This window comes from Furipterus horrens, unplaced genomic scaffold (assembly GCF_987537825.1).
Source record: "Furipterus horrens unplaced genomic scaffold, mFurHor1.1.pri manual_scaffold_1, whole genome shotgun sequence".
Classification (NCBI taxonomy): domain Eukaryota; kingdom Metazoa; phylum Chordata; class Mammalia; order Chiroptera; family Furipteridae; genus Furipterus; species Furipterus horrens.
Genome location: NW_028327171.1, coordinates 97,380,077 through 97,405,884, shown reverse-complemented (window position 1 = coordinate 97,405,884; position 25,808 = coordinate 97,380,077). Strand labels below are relative to the sequence as shown.

Genomic DNA, 25,808 nt, shown 5'->3' with positions numbered 1-25,808 from the left:
AACTGGAGGGGGAAGGGTGCGTGGAGGCCAGCAGTGAGGCTGCGCGGGAGGCGGCCTACGCGCCGGCGCGCAGAGGGGGCGGGGTGAAAGGTCACTACGCGGCGGCGGGTCGGGCTGGCGGCGGCCGCGGGCGGGAGTCGACTACCCTGTACGCACGTGTGGAGAAGCGGCAGTCCCAGTCCGGCGACGGGAGATACTCACGCACCACCTGAGACTAGGGCCGCGGTCTACTCTCGTGGCCTTCGTCACCGGCTCAGCTCCCTGCCCTAGGCGGGGAGATCGGCTAGTGGGGTTGAGTGGCCCGAGCTAAGGACTCTGAGCACTCAGGTCGGCGACGACAACGGCGTTGATAGCGTTGGTAACAACGGCCTCAGCAGGCGGGGAAGATGAAAGGGTGAGGAAGGGCAGCCGGGCAGGGTCGGGCCGGCGGGAGAGAAGGATTGCGAGGGAGGAGAGAGACCGGGCGAAGACCCGGCGGAGGGAGACTTCTGGGTTTCTCTGCTCCCGGAGGGGGCGGAGGCTCGGCTCTGGCCGTTCGCGCGCTGAAGGGCCAACAGAGCAAGACCCTGGCAACCCGGGCTCTCGGCCCAGAGGACGAGTGTGTGTTGACTGGAGAATTGCAGCTGAGTGGGGCAACCAGGAAGAGCTCTTCTGAGGTGCCTGGGGTCTTTAACCCAGAAACAGAGTGCTGAGACACCCCCAGCCCGCCGCTCCAAGTGGAGTGGGTCTGGTTGTCCTCTTCAAACTTAGGCTCCACAGCGGGAGCCCTGGTGTTTGTCATGTTTCAGTTTTATCCGCATTTGAGAGCTATGCAGGACCTTCTTGGAGGAAGGAAATGGAATATAGAGGAGGGAGACGAGTATTTAGAGCTAGTGAGTCAACTGGATTTGGGTTGGGTCAGACCGAGTGGAGGAGGGGGGGAAGAGAGCGTGAGCACTGTGGACTTGGGGTGCCAAAATGTTTAAGGAACTATTGTTGATCAGTAGGTGGAGCTGTTGCTCCAGTAGTTTAGTATTGCCCCTGTACTGTGGGGGTCCTTAGTTCGACGTTTTCTTCAGGTGATTAGCAGTTAGTATTCTGTCATAGTTTCCCTCTTGGGTACAATTAGAGATTATTTTGGTTTGACTATTTTCGTTTGGATAAGCTGTCACCTATATTAAATTACATACTGTTAAAATGTTAATTACATAATACGGTGTTTTAAAATGTTGCCTAAATTGGCCGTTTGAGAGCTTGCCTTTACCCTCCTTAAAGGAAGAAATGCAATTTTTATTGAAAAGCTTTCTGTGATTCCTGAGTTTTCTATTATGGCAAGTCAGTTAAAGAATTGTAACTATATTTTGAGTTAGTGAAGCCTTTCCAACTACTCAGCAACCCTTTTGAGGATGAAATAGAAGCCAGTGTTGTAAGTAATCTACCTAGAACAAGGGTCTAAATGTTACCTCTGTTTTTATGTATTTGAGGTTGCAGAAGAGGTCCAAGAGTTTAATTTGGCCTTAGCTCTGTAACATGATTCTTTACTCCAGTTTTGCTTTAAATATTGGAAATTCATTCTAACGTTGAATTGTATGTCTCGTAGTTCAGGTTTCGAAATCACGAAAAAAAATTTCATATTCTTTCACATCAGGTTCTAAAGAGTTCCAATCAGGATAACAGTTGAGGGGTATGAGAAATATTTGCTACACTTGAATTATAATGTAGGAAGTTTAGCTATTTTAGATAAGGTCAGATGTAATTTGGTGAGATTTTTCTTTTTTTTTTGAGTGTGGGTGCTCTTTTCTACTCATTTTTTGTATTTTCTTGGGCATTCAATACTTATTTGTCTTGTTCTATAAAAGTATTAATAATAAAAATGAAGCTGAAGAAGAGTTCCCAGTGTTGAGACTGTGCATAGATTTATAAAGGCCTCCAGGAAATTATTCTTTATGTTTGGATCCAAAGTCTTCGGTTTAGCTCAGTCACATTAGAGTGTAATGTTTTGCTACCTAACTTGGCAGTAGAAATGGGTCAAAAAGTGATATTAATAACAGTCTACCTTCAGTTTATGCGAATGAGGTAATTATCTTTTATTTAAAATGATTATTTATAGTTAATAACTTGATGGGGTGAAATTTAGAGTAGCTGGCCAAATTTAGAGGAAATTTTTAGTTATTGAATCTGTATCCTATGTTATATCAGGTGTGCCTGAAATGAAGAGTCCTTACGTCTAGTTCCTATTACTTATGATTGGGAGCTTAAAATTGTGTTCTTAATGGTAAACTTGTAAGATGATTTCATAGGAATTGTCTCTCTAACTTCACAAATGAACTCCCAGTTAAGATGGACTTGAACATTTTTTTCTTATTTTTAATTTTTTATTTATGAGCCTTGTATTTAAGGCACTGAACAAATGAAGACGATAGACATTATTTAAAATAATTTAAGGTCCTGGAGTTCAAAGACTTCTATCAACGTGCGCAATGTGGTTAGTATTAAAAGGCCTGTGAAGTACAGTGGCCTGATTATATAGTTTTTGTGTGAACTTTTATTTGCTTAAGTGTTTTATTGTATATGGAAGCTAGTTGAACTGTAAGTTGAATAGAAATATCTAAAATTGGAAACAAATGCACAACTTCCACTCTAAATCAATGTGTTTAAGTATTTACATCATTGCCTATATTGCCTATCATTTTGAAACTTTTTAGTTACTCTTTTACCTGTTTTTCTTCCTATTTCACTTAGTTTTTATTAGAAGTAGGACATTCCATTATGTTCACATGTATTTGTCTTCTCCGTAGTACATTTGCAGTTAATTACTGCATGCATTTTATATGCATGATTTAGAAATTTGAGGTATGTTAAGATACGTTACTTTTGTACTGAGGTTGCTTGTTATGAACCAGGAACGTTGTGGGTTGAATTCGCGGTTGGTAAGCTGATCTTTTTAATAGATCTGTTCATATTAGGGAAGGTGAATTCAAGCATGAGGGTGTGCCATACGCAGACATGACTGAGCTGGCAATGTAATTGGTCGATATAATAGAAAGTAAAACTGAATCTGTTTACCCTTTATTTGTACTAAAGAGGTGTAGTAAAAATTGGTGCTAATAAAAATGTCTAACAAGATGTGAATACATGTGCACAAAGTAAAGAAGGCAAGTAGCCTTGACTGGTATGGCTCACTTGGTTGGGTGTCATCCCACAAAGTGAAGGTTGTTGGTTTGATTCCTGGTGATGGCACATGGCCTGGATTGTGGGTTTGGTCTGAAAGATGCCCCTCAATTATTTAAATGGTTGCCCTTTTTTCTTCTCTTTTTTTTTAAAGCATAGTCTGCAGAAACCATTAGAAAACCAGTAGGACTAATAGAAACTTCCTTTCCATTACAGCAATGAGTATTGTATGGATTACAGTTTAAAACTATAAAATTATGTACTTGCTCTATCAGGGAACACTGCTTTCTCTTGACCAGTTCTCTTCCATCATCTCCTATTTGCATTTATTCAGTGCCTAATTTATAGCAAAATGTTAGTCCTGTCCTGTTCAATACAGTAGTTCCTAGTTATAATCGAGCAGTTGAAAGGTGGCTTGTGTTAATGAAAAACTGTATTTTAAATTTTAATTAAAATTTTAATTTTAAAACTGATACTCAAAGTTGGTTGTTGGTCCAACAACTTGGATATGTGGATCTACTGTAAATTTTATGAAAAGTAAATAAAGATCAGATATCCCAATGAAAATTAACGTGTGAATTGAGGTGTGCTAGAAACATTATTTGCTGGATTTTAAGACTTGATATGAAAAAAAGATTTATTTCAGAAAACATAATAGCCATTAACAATTGTTATTTTCATTACATGTTGAAATTATTTCACCTGTGTCTTTGGTTTATTAATGTAGATATTAGTAAGTTAAAAATTACATATGTGACTCAAATTAGACTTGCATAGGGCAGTGCTGTGCTAGAGGCTGAAAACACAAATTTTTGTGAAATGTGATCTGTTCCTTTAGGACTTAGTTCCCAGATGGTAAATATTTCTAAATATCTTAACTGTGCGCCAAAGGTTTTAGATTAAAATATTATAATCCAATCACTTTGTCTGCAGTAGATAGGGAAGGATAATTGGAAGTGTGTATTTGCCTTTCCTGATCAAGTGCAACCTATTTTCTGCCTCTGTCATTGCTGAAGCTCTTCAAGGGGAGGAGGAAATAACCCTGTTTTTCAAGTCCAAAGGCTTCTCAGCTCTCAGTCTTTGATAGTGCTGAAGTGAATGCTTATTTGATATTCGTCCTTAATTATTTCTTTTGGATAATTTCCTCGAACTGAAATTTTTGCATCAAGAGGTACTGGCATTTTAAAATTCCTGATATATGTTTCCAAGTTAACTTAAAAAGATAGTGACAATTTATACTGCCAGCAGTGTATGAGAGTGCCCTTCTCCAAGAGCTGATGGAGAAGTTGATGGGCACTTGGAAAAACCTTCAGGAAATGGAGGAAGACATTGTGGCTGCCATTTCAGTGATGGGTGGTATGAAATACCCTTATCTGGGATGAGTGGTATACATTGAGCATTTGTAAAATGGTAGATGCTGCTTGGTCTTTACCCACTAGAAGCCAATAGTGGGAGATAGCTGACATACTCAAAATATCCAAATCAGTAAAGTTACTGGTGAAAATGAAAAATGTATCTTTCATTTTATGGATGAAACTAAACGGACTTTTGGCCCACCCAACATTATACCAAGAAACAATTCTGGAATCATGTTTGAATTATCTTTTAAGGTGCTGTTATCATTTTGCTCTTGTGCCTTGTGAGTCTTGCTCCCCCATCCCTCTCCCTCATAGCACTTTAACTCTTTATAGCTGTTAACATGTCCTCCACTGTTAAACACCTGTTGTAGGTATAATATATATAGTCTAATGAAAAAACAGTTACGGAGGTAAGTCAAGAAGGAAAGAGATGGTGGATTCTGAGATTTTTGAATTTTTTTTTTTTTTTTTTATGGCCAAAAAAACACTGAGGGAAGGAGGAAAGGCTAGGCCAGTGTCCCACAGCTAGTTGATGAAAGGGCTTTATATGCAGTACTATTTGAATTTCATTTGTTAGGTTGTATGTAGCTTTTGAAAATTTTTAAGCAGAGAAGTTAAAGTGATCAGATTTGTGTTTTAGAAGGATTATTCTGACTGCATTGTGATGACTTTTTCTCCCTAGCTCTGTTCTCATACCTTTCTAGGTGTAGGGTTTGGACTGAAATGATGGATGAACCATGTTGCTCAAAAGCTATCCAGACAGGTTATGAGCAGACTTAATGGATTAAAATGGGACATAGAGTACATCTAAAACTAAATTTGTGTATTTGATGAATGGTAGGGCTATTAATAAAAATAGAAGATACAGGTAGCTGTTTTAATTTCCTATAGAGAATCATGTGTTCAGTTTTCGATGTGTTAAATTTAGGATTCCTGTGGAGATAACCAGTAAGAAGTTAGAAATACATGTTTGGATTCAGAGATTTTGAAGAAAAACAGTAGTAAGGAAAAAGCCAGAGCTGGGAAGGAGCTCTCCTCATTAAACATATATAGCCATGGCAAATTTTTCAAAGAATAATTTGATTCTTTTTAGGCTATAACCTTGAATAGATTGTGCCCCTGTGTGTGTTTAGCATTTCTAGTACTCAACCAAATAATTGCTGATTTTATACACTTGATACTTGCAGTCACAGAGCTTGCAGTTAAAAATTCCACCCACTTTTTGATATCTGCTAAACCTCTCTAAAAAGTGACTCAATCAGGGGCACACCTCCTGCCCCACCCTAGAAATCTGAATTAGTTGTTGGAGACATTTTTGGTTGTCATAATGACAACCAAATGGACAGAGGCTAGAGATAATATCCTACAATGCTTTGGAAAGCCCCTTACAACAAAGAATTATCCAGCCCCCAAATATCAGTAATACCAAGATTGAGAAACTCTGCTATACAGTCTCATTCATATGAGAGAACCCATCAGTTATTAATTTATTAAAATATATTAAGGGCCTAAGGAGTAAAGATGACTCTGAGGGAAGTTGTGATATATCTGATCTTGCACTATATTGGAGTTTGTAGACATAGGCAGAGCAAACACTCTGTACAAGAAGTGACCAAGCAATTAAACTTTAGTGCCAAGGTGCAGTTAATACCTACCTAAAATAAAACCAGTCTTTAATAGCTTTCTCTACTTCATTTTCTCTTTTTGACAAATGACTTTAAAAGTCAGTTTGTAGAGAAGGACCCATTTTCATGTAGTCATGTCTCCACCTTGTGGCCTTGGAAAATATTGCTACTAAATTTTGTTTTCACAATTATGGACATAATCGGCATTACCTTTACTAGCTAAAAACATTTGAGTGCTTATAATCTAATGTTGGTGTGCTGAATACTTAACATGCATTATCTCATTTTATCACAGTGCTCTTCTGTAAGCCAAGAGTAAAGGTTTCCTAGAACTACCACATTCTAAGCTCAAATATTATGTAATTTACTGAGTAACAGACTGTTCTTGTGGTGCTGGCACACATAATTCTAATGGGTTTTATAAAGTGGAGAGAAAGTAGCAAGTTTTCTAGATGTAAGGACATGATGATACACATTTCTGTGGGCACTCATATTACATCAGTCTGTCTCCCCTTTTAGATCCTTAGTCTAAAAACTTGGGTATGAAGATGCTTTGGGGTTTGTTATGAATTTGAAAAACAAGAAAAAAGTAACATGTCCCATGAATTTACTTAAGCCAAGAGAATTAATTTCATGTCTTTAATAACTACTGTCCTCAGGTTTTTATAGTTAAGAGTTATAAACTCCAGTGTCAACAGGAACCTGGGATAAAACAGATAAGGTAACTGAGTAAAACAAGAGAAGAAAGATAAGCTTTGAGTAAAATCCTACGATTTAAATATTAGCATCCAACTTAATTTAAAAAATAACTGTTGAATCACTTAGATGTGGCCACATGGCCAATTTAACCTTTAGACCAAGAATTGGGGAGTTGTCTACAGAGTAGAGTCTTAAACTGATAAAGTATTAGTCTACATTATTAAATTATATTGAAATCTTTTTCTGAAGTAAGTAGTCAGTGCAGTGATTAACAGACCATGTTTTGAGTCAGGCTGGTTTGAGTTTGAATCACAGCTCCTCAATACTAGCTATGGCACACACATTAAAGCTATCTTGTTACATACTATACTAGTTTAGGGAAATGATTAACATTTTCTGTGAAATCCATTCTAAACATATGGCATATTTTTTCCAATGACTTACTCCATTTCTCTCCGCATTTTTAGCCTCTAGTGCCGTCACATTTAGAAATTTACACATATACAACGAGAAGTTTATTTAGGTGAGTGTTAAATTTGTATGGTTCACATAACAAGATTATTTACAAAAGTAAAGATTTTAAGGTCGGATGAGGGATTCTGAATTTTTAACTGGCAGGGTGACTGGTGTATAGCTGGGTTTGGAATTCATTCTTAGATTTTGCGACGCTACTTACATTTGTGAAAATTCTTACTTGGACATCTTTATGGGTTCCAGTTCTTTTACCCCTGAAGTACAGGTGTTTCTGTTTTTAGATGTTCTTCTCAGAATGGACATTTTTTGGTAATGTGATGTATCCCCATAGTGAGAGGAAGTAAGTACATTATGCATTTTTATTTACTTATTTATTTTTGGAGAGATGGGAAGGGAAGGAGAAAGAAAGGGAGAGAATCATCAATGTGTGGTTGCCTCTCAAGCGTCCCCAACTGGGAACCTGGCTTGCAACCCAGTCATGTGCCCTGACTGGGAATTGAACTGGCAACCCTTTGGTTCGCAGGCTGGCGCCCAATCCACTGAACCACACCAACCAGGGCACATTATACATTTTTTATATTCCAGAAGACAACTCTCAAAGTAATGTGTTACAAAAGGGGAATTCTTTTCTTATATGTTAAATTAATATAAAAAGTTTAGGCACGTTTCCTCTACTATTTAATTGTTTTTATTTAATACCCACATTGCTTCCAATGACATTAGGTAGCATTTAAGTCAGGACAAGCGGCCATTTACACCAAAGGCAAAGACAATGACAAGCTATCCTCAAACTGCTGAATTTAGAAGGGGAGGTCTGTACCGAAATGGGAGGCTCATTCTCATCCAGGTCTCATTCACTTTATCTTCTACAAACTGAGGGCTTGGTACAGCTAGAAATGGAGAAAATGTGGTTTGTTAAAGGTTGGAACTTGTCACCTTTTACTTTTTCTTTCAAAAAGTAAAGAATAAATGAGGCATCAAGTATTTTTCTACCATCAGTTTTAATATCAAACATAACATCTTTGTGCTCTGGCCGGTGTGGCTCAGTGGTTGGAGTGTCATCTGGTAACTGAAGGATTGCGGTTCAATCCCCAGTCCAGGTGCAGATCCCTGGTCTGGGTGTGTAGAAGTTTCTCTTTCTCCTTTCCTCTCTCTTGTCCCCTCTCTTTCAAAAAAAAAAGCAAAAGAAAATGTCCTTGATGAGGAAATAAATAAGTAAATAACATTTGTTCTTTCCTGGCCAAAGTTGCTGTAAAAGCTAATGTAACTTCAAAATACTGCAGCTTGTAGTGCTTTATGTAATGAGTAATATTTGCTTGTTTTACTTTTAGTTACGGAAATTTTCAAGCACATACAAAAGTAAAGAAAATTGTGAGGTAGGCCCTCGTGCATCTAATTCTATTAAGTAGAATTCCCATGTTGTTATTTCATCTTCTCCTGACCCATTTGTTTTTGTTTTCCCTTGTTGCTGGAGTACATCAAAGGAAATCCTTGATATGCAGTCATAACTGGTTTTATTGGCTTCACAGATACCGCATTTTTACAAATTGAGGGTTTGTAGCAACCGTGGTTGAACAAGTCCATCTGTGTGTCATTTTCTAATAGCATTTGACTACCTTGTATCTTTGTGTCACATTTCGGTATTCTTGCAATATTTGAAACTTTTTCATGATGATTATATTTGTTATGGTGATCTGTGATCAGTGATCTTTCACGTTACTATTGTAATTGTTTCGGTGTGCTCTGAACCACACCCATATAAGACAGGGAACGTAGTATAAATGTTGATGTGTATGCTCCACCAAATGTCCAGTCCCCTGTCTCTCCCTCTTCTCAGGTCTTCCTAATCCTTGAGACACAACAATATTGAAAATAGGTCAGTTAATAACCCTACAAGGGCCTTTTAAGTGGTCAAGTGAAAAAGAAACATTGCATATCACTCACTCATGTTAAAAGCTCAAAGTGATTAAGCTTAGTGAGGAAGGTAGGTGGAATGCGGAGATAGGATGAAAGCTGGGCCTCTTGCACCAGTTAGCCAACTTGTGAGTGCAAGGTCTAAAAAAGCTCTAAAAAAGAAATTCAAAGTGCTGCTCCACTGAACACATGAATGATAAGGGTTGCAAAACAACCTTATTGCTGATATGGGGAGAGTTCTGGTGGTTTGTATTAAAAATAAAATCAACCACAATATTTCCTTAAGCCAAAGCCTATTCCAGAGCAAGACACTAACTCTCTTACTTGTATGAAGGCTGAGAGATGTGAGGAAGCTGCAGAAGGGGAGTTTGAGGCTAGCAGAGTTTGGTTCATGCAGTTTAAGGAAAGAAGCCATCTTCATAACATGGAAGTGCAAAGTGAAGCAGCAAGTTATCCAGATCTTGCTAAGATAATTAATGAAGGTGGCTACACTATAAACAACAGATTTTCAATATAGATGATACAGCCTTATAATGGAAGAAGATATCATCTAGGACTTTTACAGCTAGAGAGAAGTCAATGCCTGTCTTCAAGGTATAGGCAGACTCTTGTTAGGTGACTTTAAGTTGGTGCCACTGCTAATTATTCTGAAAATCCTAAGAGCCCTTAGGAATTATGCTAAATCTACTCTGCTATGCTCTGTAAATGGAACAGTAAAATCTAGATGTCAGCACATCTGTTTACACCATGGTTACTGAACATTTTCGGCTCACTGTTGAGACCTACTGCTCAGAAAAAGATTTTTAAAATATTGCTCATTGATAATACACCTGGTCACCCAAGAGCTCTGGTGGAGATGTACAACAACATTAATGTTGTTTTTATGCCTGCTAATACAATATCCATTCTGCAGCCCATGGATCAAGAGTAATGTGGACTTCCAAGTCTTATTTAAAAAATAATTTTGTAAGGCTGTAGCTGCCATAGATAGTGATTCCTTTGATTAATCTGGGAAAAGTAAACAGAAAACCTGGGAAGAATTCACTGTTCTGTATGTCATTAAGAACATTTGTGACTCATGGGAAGAGGTAAAAATATCAACATTAACAGCAGTTTGGGAGAAGTTGATTTCAACCCTTATGGGTGACTTTAAGGGGCTCAGGACTTCAGTGGAGTAAGTAACTGAAGATGTGGTGGAAATAGCAAGAGAACTAGAGTAAGAAGAGTTGTCTCTTATGGGTGAGCAAAGAAAGTGGTTTCTTGAGATAGAATCTACTTGCTGTAAAGATTGGAATGACTACATAGGATTTAGAATATTATATAAACTCATTTGAGAAAGCAGCTGCAAGATTTGAGAGGATTGACTCCCATTTTGAAAGAAGTTCTACTGTATGTAAAATGCAGTCATATAGCATTGCATCCTACAGAGAAATAGTGAGTCACTCATTCAGAAAACTGCATTGTCTTGTTTTAAGAAATTGCCACAGAAAGCTTAACCTTTGGCAGCTATCACCCAGATCACTCAGTAGCCATCAACATCAAGAACGACCCTCCCTAAGCAAAAAGCGTATGTCTCAACTTGCTGAAGGTTCAGATGATGTTTCACAATTTTAGTAGTAGTTTTAAATTAAGGTATGTACATTTTTTTTTTTTTTTAAGACAATGCTATTGCACACTTACTAGACTCATATGGTGGAAACATAGCTTTTAAATGTACTGGGAAACCAAAAATTTGCGACTCGCTTTACTGTAATGTTCTGGTACCGAACCTGCAATACTTCCAATGTACGTGCTGTCCCACTTTATCTGTAAATCCTTCAGGATGAGTCTGTAACATAGGACTTTTTAAAAAAAAAGTTATTACAATACTATTATACCCAGTATCATGTTATGATCTGATACCCAGTCCATATTTGGTTTTTCTCATAAGGCTAAAAAAAGTTTTTTTAAAAATAGGTTTGTTCAAAGCAGAATCCCAAAAGATTCACACATTGTAATCAGGTGAAATACCTCATGATCTCTTAATCTGACGGTTCCAACTTCTTAATTTTTTATTTATTTTTTAATTTTTTTAGGGATAGGGGAAAGGAGGGAAAAAGAGAGGGAGAGAAACATCATATGGTTGCCTCTGGCACACTCCCAACTGGGGACGTTGCCTGCAACCCAGACATGTGCCCTGACTGGGAATCGAACTGGTGACCTTTCAGTTCTCAGGCCAGTGCTGTATCTACTGAGCTGCACCATCCGGGGCCCCTCCTCCTTTTTTAATAAAACAGACTTACTTTAGAATAGTTCTAAATTTAGTTTTAGAGTAGTTTTTAAAGTTTTCGATTTACATTTGTGAAGATAGTACAGAGAGTTACCAGTTTTCGCTATTAATAACAGCTTACATTAGTATGGTACACTGTTAAGAAGATGAAAAGACAAGTCACGACTTAGGAGAAAATAGTTATGTTATATATATAAGGTAAGTTACTTGTATCCAGAATATATAAATAACTCTTCTAACTTAGATAAGTATTTAAAAGATGGAATTATTATAAGTTAATGTGAAAATTCTAGGTTTATTCCCAGGCTTCGACCATGGACAAAAGATTTAAATAGACATTTCACCAAATAAAATGTACAGATGGTGAACAATCATACAGAAAGGTGCTCAGCATCATTAGTTATTAGAGAAATGCAAATACAATGAGATTATGACTTCACTCCACTAGAATGACTGTTAACAAAAAGGCAGTAAGTAAGTGTTGGCAGTGTTTCCACACATGGAAACAGGAATCCTACTATGGTTACAGGTGGTAATATAAATGGTGCAGATGCTTTGGAAAAGTTTTGCAATGCTTTAGTTTTCCATTACTGCTGTAACAAATTACTACTAACTTAGTAGCTTAAAACAACACATCTGTTACCTTAGTTCTTGAGACAAAATTCTGAAATGGGCTTCAGTGAGCTAAAATCAAGGTGTTGGTAGATATAGTGATTTTAAATAGTATCCTCCCAAAACTAATGTCTACCTAGAATCTCAGTATGTGGCCTTCTTTAGAAATAGGGTGTTTGCAGGTAGTAATTAAGATGAGGTCATACTTGATTAGGATGGACCCTAATTAAGATGAGGTCATACTTGATTAGGATGGACCCTAAATCTAAGGACTAGTGTCCTTATGAGAAGAGGAGAACATATGCATGCACAGAAGACCATATGAAGATGGAGACAGACACTAGTTGTGCTGCCACAAGCCACAAAGTACCTGAGGCTGCTAGAAGCTGGCACAGGCAAGGAAGGAATCTTCTCTGGAGCCTAAGAGCCCTGACCCTGAGAGAGCATGAAAGCATGATTCTACTTACATCCTGATTTTGTACTTCCAGCCTCCAGAACTTGGAGAGAATGAAATTTGTGTTTTAAGCCAATGAATTTGTGGTAAATTTGTTAAGGCAGCTAGGAAACTGATACAACAGGATTATGTTTCTTCTAGGGGCTCTAGATGAGAAAGTGTCCTCTTGCCTTTTCAGCTTGCATAGGCCAGCGGTCCCCAAGTTTTTCCAGGGACGGAGGTGGGAGTTAGGAGTCAGAGCTCAGATGGTAATTCAAACAGTGTCCATGAACAGAGAGGAGGGCGGGTGGGGACCCCTGCTATAGGCCTCCTTGGTTAATAGCCCTTTACCTTACAAGCTAGTAGCATAGCATCTTCAAATCTCATGTCTGCTTTTCTTATCACATCTTCTCTGACTCTTAAGGACCTGTGATTAATCTTCTCATCTCAAGTACTTAATCACATCTACAAAGTCCATTTTCTATGTAAATTCATGTATTAAAGGTTCTTGGGATTAGAATATAGACTTCTCTGGGGGCTATTATTCTGCCTACTACAGGCAGTTTCTTTAAAAAGTTAAGCATATTTGTCATAATTCAGCAATCCCTGTTCCAGGTATCTACCAGAGAAGATGAAAACATATGTCCACACAGACTTGTATGCAATATTCATAGCATTATTTATAATAGCTGGGGGGGAGGGTGGATACAGTTAAAATGCTTGTCATGTGGTGAATGGATGAACAATATATGGCATATCCATAAAATGGAATCCTATTCAACTGGTGACAAACATTATGACATGGATGAATCCTTTAAAAGTTATGCTACATGAATATGTCTGCTGCAAAAGATCATATGTATGATTCCATTTATATGAAATTTCCAGAAAAGGCATATCTATAGGAAGTATATTTAGTAACTGGCTTTGGGTAGGAAATGGGATTTACTTCAGGTGTGCATATGGGAATTTTGAGATGTGATTGTACTAAAGTTGAATTGAGGTGATGGTTGCGCAACTTTGTAAATAGTCTAAAAATAATTAAATGGTACACTTAAAATGGGGATTTTATGGTATTGTGTCAAAAAGTTCATTTGCTTTTTTTCTGTAAGGTGGCTGTAGTAGTGCTTAGTTGTTTTAACTTCATTTGAAACCATTTTGTTAGATTGTATTGTGATAGCTTTCATATCAGCATGCATTAAAAACAACTTATCAAAATTGGTGAATTTTTGTGTAGCCATTTTAATACTGAAGATGAAAGAAAATAAACATTTTTTGCATATTAGCCTCATAGCTTCTGGCTCTGAAAGCCAGTGGAGGGTGGGGCAGTGGAAGAAACTACCCATCTCTCAGGGGAGGCCATTTAGAGGGCCCCCATGGTCCTAGAACATATGCAAACCAACCCACTCTAGGTACCATTACCAGGGCAACAGCTAGAGGGGCACTAGTCACATTCGGGAAGTGGGAGAAGTGCCTAGAAAAGGGACGAGTGTCATGTAAGCAGCATTGTTGCCTCTCTGACCCCTCCCCCACATATAGAACCACGAAGTGGAGAAACGGGTTGCCCCGCATTGATGATGAACTAAGGCTTCCCTCTACATCATAGCAGGTGCAGCAGCTCTATCTAATACACAGAGATAAACATGGAGGCTGTCAAGTTGAGACAGGGAAGTATGGCTCAAATGAAAGAACAGCTCAAAACTCCAGAGGAACTGAGCAAAAAGGAGATATCTAACCTGTCAGGTGAAGAGTTCAAAACACTGGTAATAAGGGTGCTCAGAGAAATGATTGAGTACGGCCACAAAATAAAGGAAGAAGAGAAGGTTATACAAAATGAAATAAAGAAAAATATACAGGGAACTGACACTGATGGGAAGGGAGCTAGGATTCAAATCAATGATTCAAAACATAAGGAAGAAAAATACGTTCAACCAGAACAAATTGAAGAAACAACTCAAAACAACAACAACAAAAATGAGAGTTTAAGAAGACTCTAGGACATCTCCAGAAGTTCCAACATCTGAATTATAGAGGTGCTAGAAGGAGAAGAGCAAAAAATTGAAAACTTACTTGAAAAAATAATGAAAGAAAACTTTTCTAATTTGGTGAAGGAAATTGACATACAAGTCCAGGAAGCTCAGAGAGTCCCAAACAAGTGGACCCAAAGAGGACCACACCAAGACACATCATAAATAAAATGCCAAAGGTTAAAGATAAAGAGAATCTTAAGAGCAGCAAGAGGAAAGCAGAGGGTGACCTACGAAGGAGTGCCCATAAGATTACCAGCTGATTTCTGAAAAGAAACTTCGCAGGCAAGAAGGGACTGGCAAGAAATACTCAAAGTGGTGATAAGCAAGGACCTACAATCAAGATTACTCTATCCAGCAAAGCTATCATTTAGAATGGAAGGGCAGATAAAGTGCTTCCTGGACAAGGTAAAACTAAAGGAGTTCATCATCACCAAACTTTTATTATATTAAATGTTAAAGGGACTTATTTTAGAAAATGAAAACTATGAACATTAAAATAACAAACACAACTATCAACAATTGAACCTAAAAAACTAAGCAAACAACTAGAACAGGATCAGAATTATAGATATGGACATCATTAGGAAGGTTATCAGCGGAGAGGGAGCTGGGTAGAATGGGAGAAAAGGTACAGGGGTCAAAAAGCATATTTGGTGGGAACAAAATAGACACGGGATGCTAAGAATAGTAAAGGAAATGGAGAAGCCAAAGAACTTAATGCATGATCCATGGACATGAACTAATGGGAGGGGATTGCTGGGTGGAAGGGGGTTAGCGGGTAGAGGGGTACAAAGGGGGAAAAATTGGGACAGTTGTAATAGCATCATCAATAAAATGTCCCTTAATAAAAACAAAAGTGATATTTTAAAAAAAGGAATTAACTGTTGCTAAGAAAAGGTGAATGTCAAAGGCATTATGCTGAATGTAAGGAACCAAGCAAATGGAAGCATGCTATATCTTGGTATTCATGGTGGTTAAATGATTGTACATGTTTTTCAAGTCTGAACTATACATCAAAAAAGTTAATTTAATTGGTTTTAAAAGTTAAGAACATTTGCTAGCATTCTCCCACAACCACATAAAAAATACAGCTAAAATACAGAACGACCATCATTCAGAACCACCTACAATCTAGCAAATGGAAGTCCTGCGACTAAGGATATAAAGAAGAAGCCACATCAAAACTGGTAAGGGGTAGAGGAATATAGAATAGGCTGGTTTCACAGGAACATGTGGTATATAAAAAATTAGGAGGGGTGTCTTGGCTGTGGGAGGTCCCCACTGAAGGTTGAGGGGTTCCAGCCCCATACCAGGCCCCCCAGCCAAGGGTTCCAGTGCTGGGAAGAAAAGTCCCCATAACTTCTACCTGTAAAAACCAACAGGGATTGTGGCTGAGATGGAGGGCTTCAGGAATCCCAGGGCATTTGTCTTAAAGGGCTCTCACACAGACTTACTTGGATTACCCCTTATGAGTTCCGTTGCTGGGATCGTAGCTCTAAATGCACCACGGACATACGGGGAGGAACTGAAGTGTCTGGCATCAGGGCGAGGGAGGGAGGGGTAGCCCTCTCTCAGACAGAAATGCTGACAGAGGCCATTTTTCTTTTTCTGAACTCTGCCCGCAGAGCCAGCAGGAAAGTGCCTTATCTGAGTCTTCATCCACCTGGCCATCGCTGTTTTCCCAAACCTAGTGATTCCGAGACTCTGCCTCACCAGCTTTTTGGGCCCACCCAAGCTATTTCCAGTGGCTTTTCCCTATGAATGGCCTCTCTTAGTTCATGCTTTATACTTTCCTAAATCTCAAACAAGCAGCATCTGGCCCTACTGTTGCCCAGTATCTGTCTAAGTGGTCCCAGAACTGGCACTAGCAGCAGCTGGTCTTGGTTTGTGTCTCCTAGGCACCTTCAAGCCAAGGAGCACAAGTAGCAGCCATCTGCACGTCTCTGTAGCTCCTGCCAGGTGGTCCTGGATAGAACACAGGCAGTGGCTGACCTTGGCCTGAACCTCCCAGGATGCCCCAGAGCCATTGCACCCAGTGGACAGCTTCAGACCACATTGAAGCACCACCCAACCTCCTCCACAAGTGACATATTCAAGTGAAAGACTCAATGGGCACCAAAGCCCTGCTGAGTGAGTCCTGCTTTGCGCAGTGTTCCCCTGTGCAGCTGATCTTCCAGAGTGGTCATGGCCAATCTTTGCAGCTGATTGGACTGCCAACAGCAGTCAAGGCTCAACTACAACAGGAGGGTGTGCACAGCCCACATAGGGGGTTGTACCTTGAGTGACTAGCTTGGATGAACAAGCAAGCTGTGCCACTGAACTGTACAGGACACCTACTACATTTAGCCACTAGATCAAGCCTGAGAGACATAGCAGCTTTACCTAATAGAAACAAACACAGGAAGGCTACCAAAATGAGGAGACAAAGAAACACATCCCAAATGAAAGAACAGAGCACAGCTCCAGAAAAAGAATTAGGCAAAGTGGAGACAAGCAACTCTTAGGTGCAGAGTTCAAAACACTGGCTATAAGGATGCTCGATAAGCTTAGGAAAGAGTAGATGAACTTAGGGAGAACTTCAACCACATAAAAAGACAGGAGAGACCATAAAAAAAGACCCAGAAATGAAGGATACATTAACTGAAATGAGTAATTTACAGATAATCGAAAGTAGAATACATGAAGCTGAGAATAAAAAGAGCAATCTGGAATATAAGGAAGCAAAAAAGACCAGTTAGAGCAGCTAAAAGGAAAAAGTACAAAAAAATGAGGCTATTGTAAGGAGTCTCTGGGACAACTTCAAGTGTACCAACATTTGCATCATGGGGGTGCCAGAAGGAGAAGGGAGGAAGCAAGGAATTGAAAAGCAATTTGAAAAATAATGACAGAAAGCTTTCCTACCTGGCAAAGGAAATAGACATACAAGCCTGGGAAGTGCACAGAGAGTCCCAAACAAGATGAACACTTAATTAAAATATAGAAAGATAAAGGCAATGAGAGAATCTTAAAAGCAGGAAGAGAAAAGCAGTTAGTTACCTAGAAGGGAGCTCCCATAATACTGTCAGCTGATTTCTTAACAGAAAATTTGCATGCCAGAAGGGATTGGCAAGAAATATGCAAAGTTATGAAAAGCAAGGACGTACAAATAGGAATCCTGTACTCAGCAAAGCTGTCATTTAGAATTGAAGGACATATAGAGTGTACTAGACAAGAAAAAGCTAAAAGGAGTCCACCACCACCAAACCAGTACTATGTGAAATGTTAAAGGGTCTTTAAGAAGATTTTTTTTAAAAAGTCAAAAACTATGAACAATAAAATGGCACTAAACACATATCAATAATTGAATCTAAAACGAACAAACAAGCAGAATAGAAATGGAATAAATAGAACATTTTGATGGTTGCCAGATCGGAAGGGGGTGTTGGATGAAAAAGGGGAAGGGATTAAAGAAGTACAATATGGTAACAGAATAGTCAGGGGGATGTAAAGTAGAGCGTAGGGAATATATTGAATATTTTAATGTATGATGTTAGTTGTAATTGAAAAAAGATTAATAAAAGAAAAATGAAAAGCTAAAAAAATTGACCCCCTAGTAGATTAGAAAATCAAGAAACCAGGTATTAGTATAAGTAGAAAATTGCTGATGGACTTGAAAAGACCACAACAATTACATTAAATCTGAACATACTAAATACTCCAATTGTCAGATAAAAGGAACAAGACTTAAGTATATGCTGTTTACAAAAGACACATGAAGAAGTCAAAAGAATGGTAGAAGATATACCATGGAACATTGATTAGAAGAAAACCATGTCTTGATGAACAAAGCAGGCTTTAAGACAAGGACTATTACAGCAAAAAAGAGATAAAAGGATAAGTCATAACAGTCCTAAATATTTATGCTTTTAATAATAGAACTTGAAAATAAATGAAGCAAACACTGACAGAAATAAAGAGCAAGAAGGAACACTTCTAAATTGCCTTTGAGACCAACAATCCTGATTGATAAAGAAAGCCTATGAAGAATATTACAAGGAGGTGAGATAATAACCTGTAGCCAAGGATGTAGAGGCCTGATAGGGAAAGCAGGCGAAACAGATTTCAGGGGGAAGTTTAGGAATTTTCCTCTAGACTAAAGACAGAAATGTGGAAGTTGGCAGTGTTAAAGCCATAAGGCTATGAGATTGAGGTCACCAAGATAGGTGTAGATAGAAAAGACAACTAAATACTGTCTTGACATGCAAGATCCTCATGAAATGGGCTCTTCCTTTCCAACCCCAGCTTCTACATTTACACAAAGCACACTTTATCTTACCATATCACATTGCCTATAGTTTTGGGAATTCATCATTGCTATTTTCATGTTCTATGCTCTCCTTAGAATACATTTCTTATCCTCCCACAAAACAAATTCCTAGTCATGCCTCACAGCATTTTCCAGCATCACTTCTATTTTATTACTATTTTTGTACTTTGTGTGTATGTGGTATTACTAGCATATTGTGTTATATATACCTGCATTTCCTAGTAGGTGTAAAGTCCTTGCATTCCAGGTGTGTCAGCACATAGGTGTTCAAATATTGAAATAATTGACTTATGGTTTGAATAAGCAACTTTGATGTTAATGAGAGCTCTAGAACATTTTAGATTTACAGATAGAATTGTTTAAAGCTCTCCACTTTTGTAATGGAGACTTGAAGTTTTTTTTATTTTTAATTTAGAAATGTTTTTAACTTCTAAAAGCTTTTTGGTTGTTTACAGTCAAGTGATGTTCTCATTTTCTTGACATTTCTACGTAGCCCCTCTATGCTTTTGATACTACACGTTCTTTGCTGCATTGTATTTATAAATTGATGATATTACTCTGATATATTTAGAATATCCACTTAAAATAATTCAGAGCTAAGTGATCAGGATTACAGAAGTATTCCATTTCAATCAGACATATCATGTTCATGAGTTAAACTGTATTTGAAGATGGATTTTGCTGACAGTTACATTTAATAGACTTTAAAATTCTGTTTATAGCATATCCTGGCAGTCTATTAATAATCAAACTTGCTTAATTCCTTTCTTAAATAGATACTAAACAATTTTATAGTATCGCAATTATGTTTTAAAATATGTATGTGTCTCTCTGTCCATAGAAAAATATTAGACTATATGTCGGTGTTATTTCTGGTCATAGTCTTATGAGATATTTTCACTTTCTTAAGTCATTTCTGTGCCCATGTTTCCTTTTCTTTCTTAATCAAGAGCTGTATATTTTAAAATCAAGCAGAGAAAGATGAAGCTGCCTATTCTCTAATGATTTAATATTGTGCTCTATATTTAGGCTTGATCTGTCTATCCTAATGGAATCTTTGTTAGTGGATTCAATCTAGCACACTGCACTATAACCACCTTTTCCTTCTCTATGAAAACAAGAAATACCTGGTTATTTCCTTCTAAAAATTATAAATATACGTGAAGCCCAATAGTTACTTAGAAATCATTCTTAAATTTTTTATTTTTTAAAGATTTTATTTTACTTACCTTGAGAGAGAGGGCAAGGGAAGGAGGGGAGAAAGAGAGTTGAGAGAAACATTGATGTGTGAGAGAAGTATATTAGTGGCCACTCTCACGCCTCCAACAGGGCACCTGGCCTGCAACCCGGGTATGTGCCCTGACCAGGAATTTACCGGCCACTTTTGGTTTGCAGAACAATGCCCAACCACTGCGCCACAGTAGTCAGGGCCATTAAAATTTTTTTAATTCAAGTTCTTTCACTTATAATTGAGAAGATTGACTTCTAGGTTTTTAGATTTTCTTTATTGCTGTGTAGTGTTAAACTTAATGTAATTTTTCAATCACTTTTAACGTACAGAGACTAAATTTTAAAAATTGCAACAGTGATTTTTTTAGGTACTATGTATAATTAAATTAATCATAAACAATGATTAATAAAATAATTTATTAAATATAATTACTAAAGGTATGTTATGTTTAAAAGAAATTACTGCATTGTTAGATGCTATTCTAAATTAAAGAGTAGTTTTATGTTGGAATCCTAAGAAAAAAACCTCAGAAACAGTAGAAAAGTGGTTGCCAGGGTAGGGGAATGCGGAGAGATTGGTAAAAAGGTACAGATTTTCAACTACCAAATGCATAAGGTCTGAGGATCTAATGCATAACGTGGAAACTGTATTATGTGATAGAAATTTGCTAAGAGAGTAGAATTTAAATGTTTCCATACATCAAAAATGATATATATATATGAGGTGATTGATGTGTTAATTAAATGGGAGGAGTTTTGTTAAAAATTTATTACATTTATGTAAGATTTGATTTCTGTATCTTAAGGGATCCTGTATTTTACAGTGAAATAATCAGTGTCTGCCAATAAAACACCGGGTGACTGGGTGGTGGGTATGTGAGTCCACTAGATTTTAATCACAAAAAGGTTTTGGGTAAAATGTCATTATATTAGCTATAAAGACCAAAAGCCTTGGTTAGAGTTGCTTTAATACAGAGAGGGAAAGTTCTGTGAATGAGATGTAACCTAGTTAAAGAAGATACAAATCTCACGAAGGGAGTTTATTTCAATTGGCAAACACTTGGGAGAAGGCCATGTTTGCTTATATTCACTCTTGTGGCTAGAAACTGGAAAAGAAATATCTTTTTTTATAAGATGTTTGCATCTTAAGATTTTGTGTGGCTGCTGAGAAGCTCATGTTCAGATTTTAAGAAGAGATATAAAATAGTCAAGGGTAGTTGGTCACAATTAAATAATAAATAACAGTAGCAGGAAAGCTAAAGTTTCAAATGAACATAATGGTCTATACTTGGGTTTTTTGGTTTTTTTTTTTAAGAACTGTAATACATTCCATTGTTTTCTGATTATCTAAATTTTAACATTTGAGAGAAGTTAGTTTTAAAAAGTACCTACAATTTTTAACACATTTTTTTGAATATACTTTTAAAATATTTTTTGTATGTGTTAACAAAAGTTGGATCATAATTTTTTATATACAAACACTATCAGCACTCTCTTTCTGTGCTAATAAGTGTATCATGCTTTATTTAACAGGTCCCCTATTGTTGGACACTCATATTTTTCTTTTTCTTATAAAAGTGTGATATATAACATTATCTTTTTTAAAAGTTTATTTATTTTTAGAGAGAAGGGAAGGGAGGGAGAAAGAGAGGGAGAGTAATATCAGTGCATGCATGAGAGATACATCAACTGGTTGCCTCTCGCATACGACTGGGAATCGAACTGGCAACCTTTTGCTTCAAAGATTGGGGCTCAGTCCACTGAACAACACCAGTCAGGTGTGATTAACAAGATTAACATTCTTGTTTAGCCATTTCTTTAACAGGGTTATCAAAAACTATGTGCCTATTTTGCAAGTAATTAATTAGGCTATATTGTTTGTATTTCCTGCTTTTCATCAATGTTAATTGTGATCTGGAATGGGCACTGAAAGAGTAACCTTCACAGTTTTCTAGCTGCTTGGTTGGCATCAGATTTTTTACAGTATTTTTGAACTCATTTTTATATGACATTTTAATGTTTTTGTCACCCCGTTAAGATTTTTAAGAAGACAAATAATGTATGTAAGCAACTCTACTAATAATGATACAGTATTCCCTCACTTATCACGGGTATTACATTCTAGACCGCCCTGCAAAGTAGGAACCTTACATTTATTCTACACTCTTAAACCTACGTAACTTTAACAACATACGTATACAGTACTGCAAAATCCCGCGATATAGCGAAAAATCCGCGATAAATAATTAAGTATAATATTTTTAAAAATCCCATGATACAGTGAGGCCGCAATAAGTGAACCACGATATAGAGAAAGGGACTACTGTAGTGCTGATGGTAAATAGGAAGAAAAAATTATGTAGATGCTATTCAAGTATGTCATGTCACAATTGATCAACCTTTAGCTTATGGTAGTAAAATTGACTTGAGCTAATAAAAATTCCTTTTGTTGATAGCTCTAGACAGAATAGCTTTCTTACTATGAATCTGAAACTTGTTATCTTTAATCTCTTTTCCCATGGAACCAATTTTTTAAATTGTAGTTTACAGAATGGGATAATTTGTTATATTATTGTTTGTTTTTAAAATATGGATTTTCTTGTTCCAATTCCAGAGATTCTGCTTCTGAAGGTGTGGGGTGGGGTTCAGGAATCTGGAGTTTGAGTACTACCCCATGTGATTCTGTAGGTGGTTCCTAGCTCAATGAATAGATTATGTATAATTTTGCATATTTATATATTGGACTATTTTCTTAGAATAAATTTCTAGAGTGGAATTACTTGGACAAAGGAGATACACTTTTTAGGCTTTTTGATACATAGTGCTAGATTGTCTTCCAGAGATATATCCATCGACATCCCCACCAGCAGGTGTAAGAACCCCATTTGTGCCCTGGCTGGTGTGGCTCAATGAATTGAGCACCGACCTGTGAACCAAAGGGTCACTGGTTCGATTCCCAGTCTGGGCACATGCCTGGGTTGTGGGCCGGGTCCCCAGTTGGGGGTGTGGGAGAGGCAACCACACACTGATGTTTCTCTCCCTCCCTTCCCTTCTCTCTAAAAATAAATAAAATATTTTTTAAAAAAGAACCCAATTTGCTACCACCTTGGCAATATTAGGTATCATTATTCATTCTGATCAATCATAGATGTTTTTAATTTTCTGAACTGTAGAAGACAAGGAAAATTTTGGAGTTTATATAGCATATTATTCTGGACTTCTTGTTGGTAATTGTTTACTGTATTTGTCTCTAAATGTATACATTGAAAACAATCTGGATGAAATTGCTAGCAAAATGTGCTTATAAAATAGTAATCTTCATAGGAATATAAATTTATGGTGAAAGGATTGGGTTATACATCATGTAAAAGAGATTTGGTACACTTTTAATATATTCATCTTAACAAATACTGCTAATTATGTTTTACTGAGTACTTTTTGGTTTGTTCCAGTAGCCGGATCGAGCTGGGAGATGTGACACCACACAATATTAAGCAGCTGAAGAGATTAAACCAGGTCATCTTTCCTGTCAGCTACAATGACAAGTTCTACAAGGATGTGCTGGAGGTTGGCGAGCTAGCAAAACTTGGTATAATATGTGTTTTTATTCCTTCTTTTGTTTGATGTTCTTGACCTCTAGTCAGTAGTAGAGCAGAAAGAGTTAATAAGTTTAGTCTCTTTATTTTACAAGTGAAATGGGGTGATCCAGGTTCTGAGAAAAATCTCAGAGAAATCAAGACAAAATAAGAATTTTAAAAGGAAATGCTAAATCTTTTCTGGTGTTTTCACATATTTAGCTTTACTCTCAATGAGAATTAAATTCCTAAGAAGGTGTGGGAGGTTTTTGATTTTCAGAGAAACTGATAAAATTTAATGCTGATAGCTCATAGAGGGGGTGGGAAAGATTTAATAAAATGTGTTATTCTGTCTGTTGAACGTTGTATCTTTGTTTTCCATGGCAGCCTATTTCAATGATATTGCAGTAGGTGCAGTATGCTGTAGGGTGGATCATTCACAGAATCAGAAGAGACTTTACATCATGACACTAGGATGTCTGGCACCATACCGAAGGCTAGGAATAGGTAAAATTATTGAATTTTTTTTTTTAATTTCTTCAAAGAAGCATGAACACATTGTTACTATTCCTGACCCAGTGAGTCAAATAATTTCTTTAGGAATACTGGGAAATGGTTACTGAATTATGTAAGGTGAAAAATACTTATTTTTTTAACATAATTCATTTGGAAGCCCTATATAGATTTGTTATTAATGTCCCTTTTTCCTTCTACCTGGAATGTCTTGTTTATATAAAGTTTGCTTTTTTGCGAGCAGTTTCAAACATACATAGTATAGAGAGAGAACAAATATTTGGAAAATCAAGATGTCTAGTGTTTACCTCAAATTCTATAAGGACTCAGTAAATGCTAAGATGGCCATTAGATGTGTAATTTAAAGATTGATCTTTACGAGATTACTTGTTTGTCTTGTTAATAGGAACTAAAATGTTAAATCATGTCTTAAACATCTGTGAAAAAGATGGCACTTTTGACAACATCTATCTGTAAGTAAAATAATATTTAATATTATCTAAAGAGCAATAAATTGGCAATAGAAATCTTTACAGAAACTTTAAATTCTGGTCACTTATTTGTCTTTTGGAAACACCATGGAAATAGTGGTTATGATGTTTTATTGTCTCGTTTAATAATAAGAAACCTGAGATAAAATATTCTTGTTTTGCTTTATTATATTTGGGAAAGTGGTCCAAAGTCACAGGGATGAAATCAAGATTAAAACTCAAGTTTTAATTTAAGATTTAATCCATTAATATTATGTACTTTTCTGTGCCCTGTGTTTGCACTCTATATTTTGTTGAAGTATTGTAGTCATGTGCTCATTAAAAGTAGAGTTTAATAATCTAAATCAGAGAGTACCTGGCTGATATTATACTTGGGTCTTAAGAGACCTCAGATTAAGAGCCAAGGATAGGTCATAACAATGGATTGCTTAGAATATTGATATTAAAATTCTCATATTCACTTTGACAGCAGGAGAGATTAAGTTACATAATGCTATTTGAGGAATAATTTAGAAAGCTCATATTATTTATTTTCAAAATAAAGCATCTTTTTATATAAATCACAAAGAGGGATATATTCAGGCATTTGAGACCCATTTTAAAAATTTTTTAAATTTTTTTTTTTCCTGCTATCTGGAGAACATATGAAAGCTGATGAAATCTTAATTTTTTTTTTTTTTTTCCCCTGATACCCTCATATCTCAGGCATGTCCAGATCAGCAATGAGTCGGCAATTGACTTCTACAGGAAGTTTGGTTTTGAGATTATTGAGACCAAGAAGAACTACTATAAGAGGATAGAGCCCGCAGATGCTCATGTGCTGCAGAAAAACCTCAAAGTCCCTTCTGGCCAGAATGCAGACATGCAAAAGACAGACAACTGAACAAATTACAAATGGACTTTCTTGCACTTGCTTGTCGCCAAATAAAAAAGAGGCCCATTGATGACCACCCCCCCCGCTTTCTTTTAAAGCTTTTCCCACTCCTTGTTCTTGTTTTTCCTCTTTTTTTTCCCTTTCCTTTTAAAAAGTTTTAATACTTTCAAGGACTTTCAAAATTATGTTTGGACTGTTTTAGTTTTGTTATTATTGTGAGGTGGATTGATTGTAGGAAGGAGAAGGTTTAGATCT

General features: G+C 37.0%; 1 protein-coding gene across 2 annotated transcripts; it reads left to right on the top strand.

Annotated features, from left to right (window-relative positions):
- The first annotated feature begins 74 nt into the window (after positions 1–74).
- On the top strand, positions 75–25,633 carry NAA50 (N-alpha-acetyltransferase 50, NatE catalytic subunit). Of its 2 annotated transcripts, none has more exons than XM_090276753.1 (5): positions 75–394; positions 23,556–23,689; positions 24,063–24,182; positions 24,595–24,661; positions 25,385–25,633. In XM_090276753.1, the coding sequence occupies exons 1-5, from the start codon at positions 387–389 to the stop codon at positions 25,560–25,562; spliced, it is 507 nt and encodes a 168-aa protein (XP_090132879.1). In that variant the 5' UTR covers positions 75–386; the 3' UTR covers positions 25,563–25,633. The 2 variants fall into 2 exon arrangements, with proteins under 2 accessions (XP_090132879.1, XP_090132870.1); XM_090276744.1 differs by having other exon boundaries at positions 23,553–23,689.
- Positions 25,634–25,808: the final 175 nt, after the last annotated feature.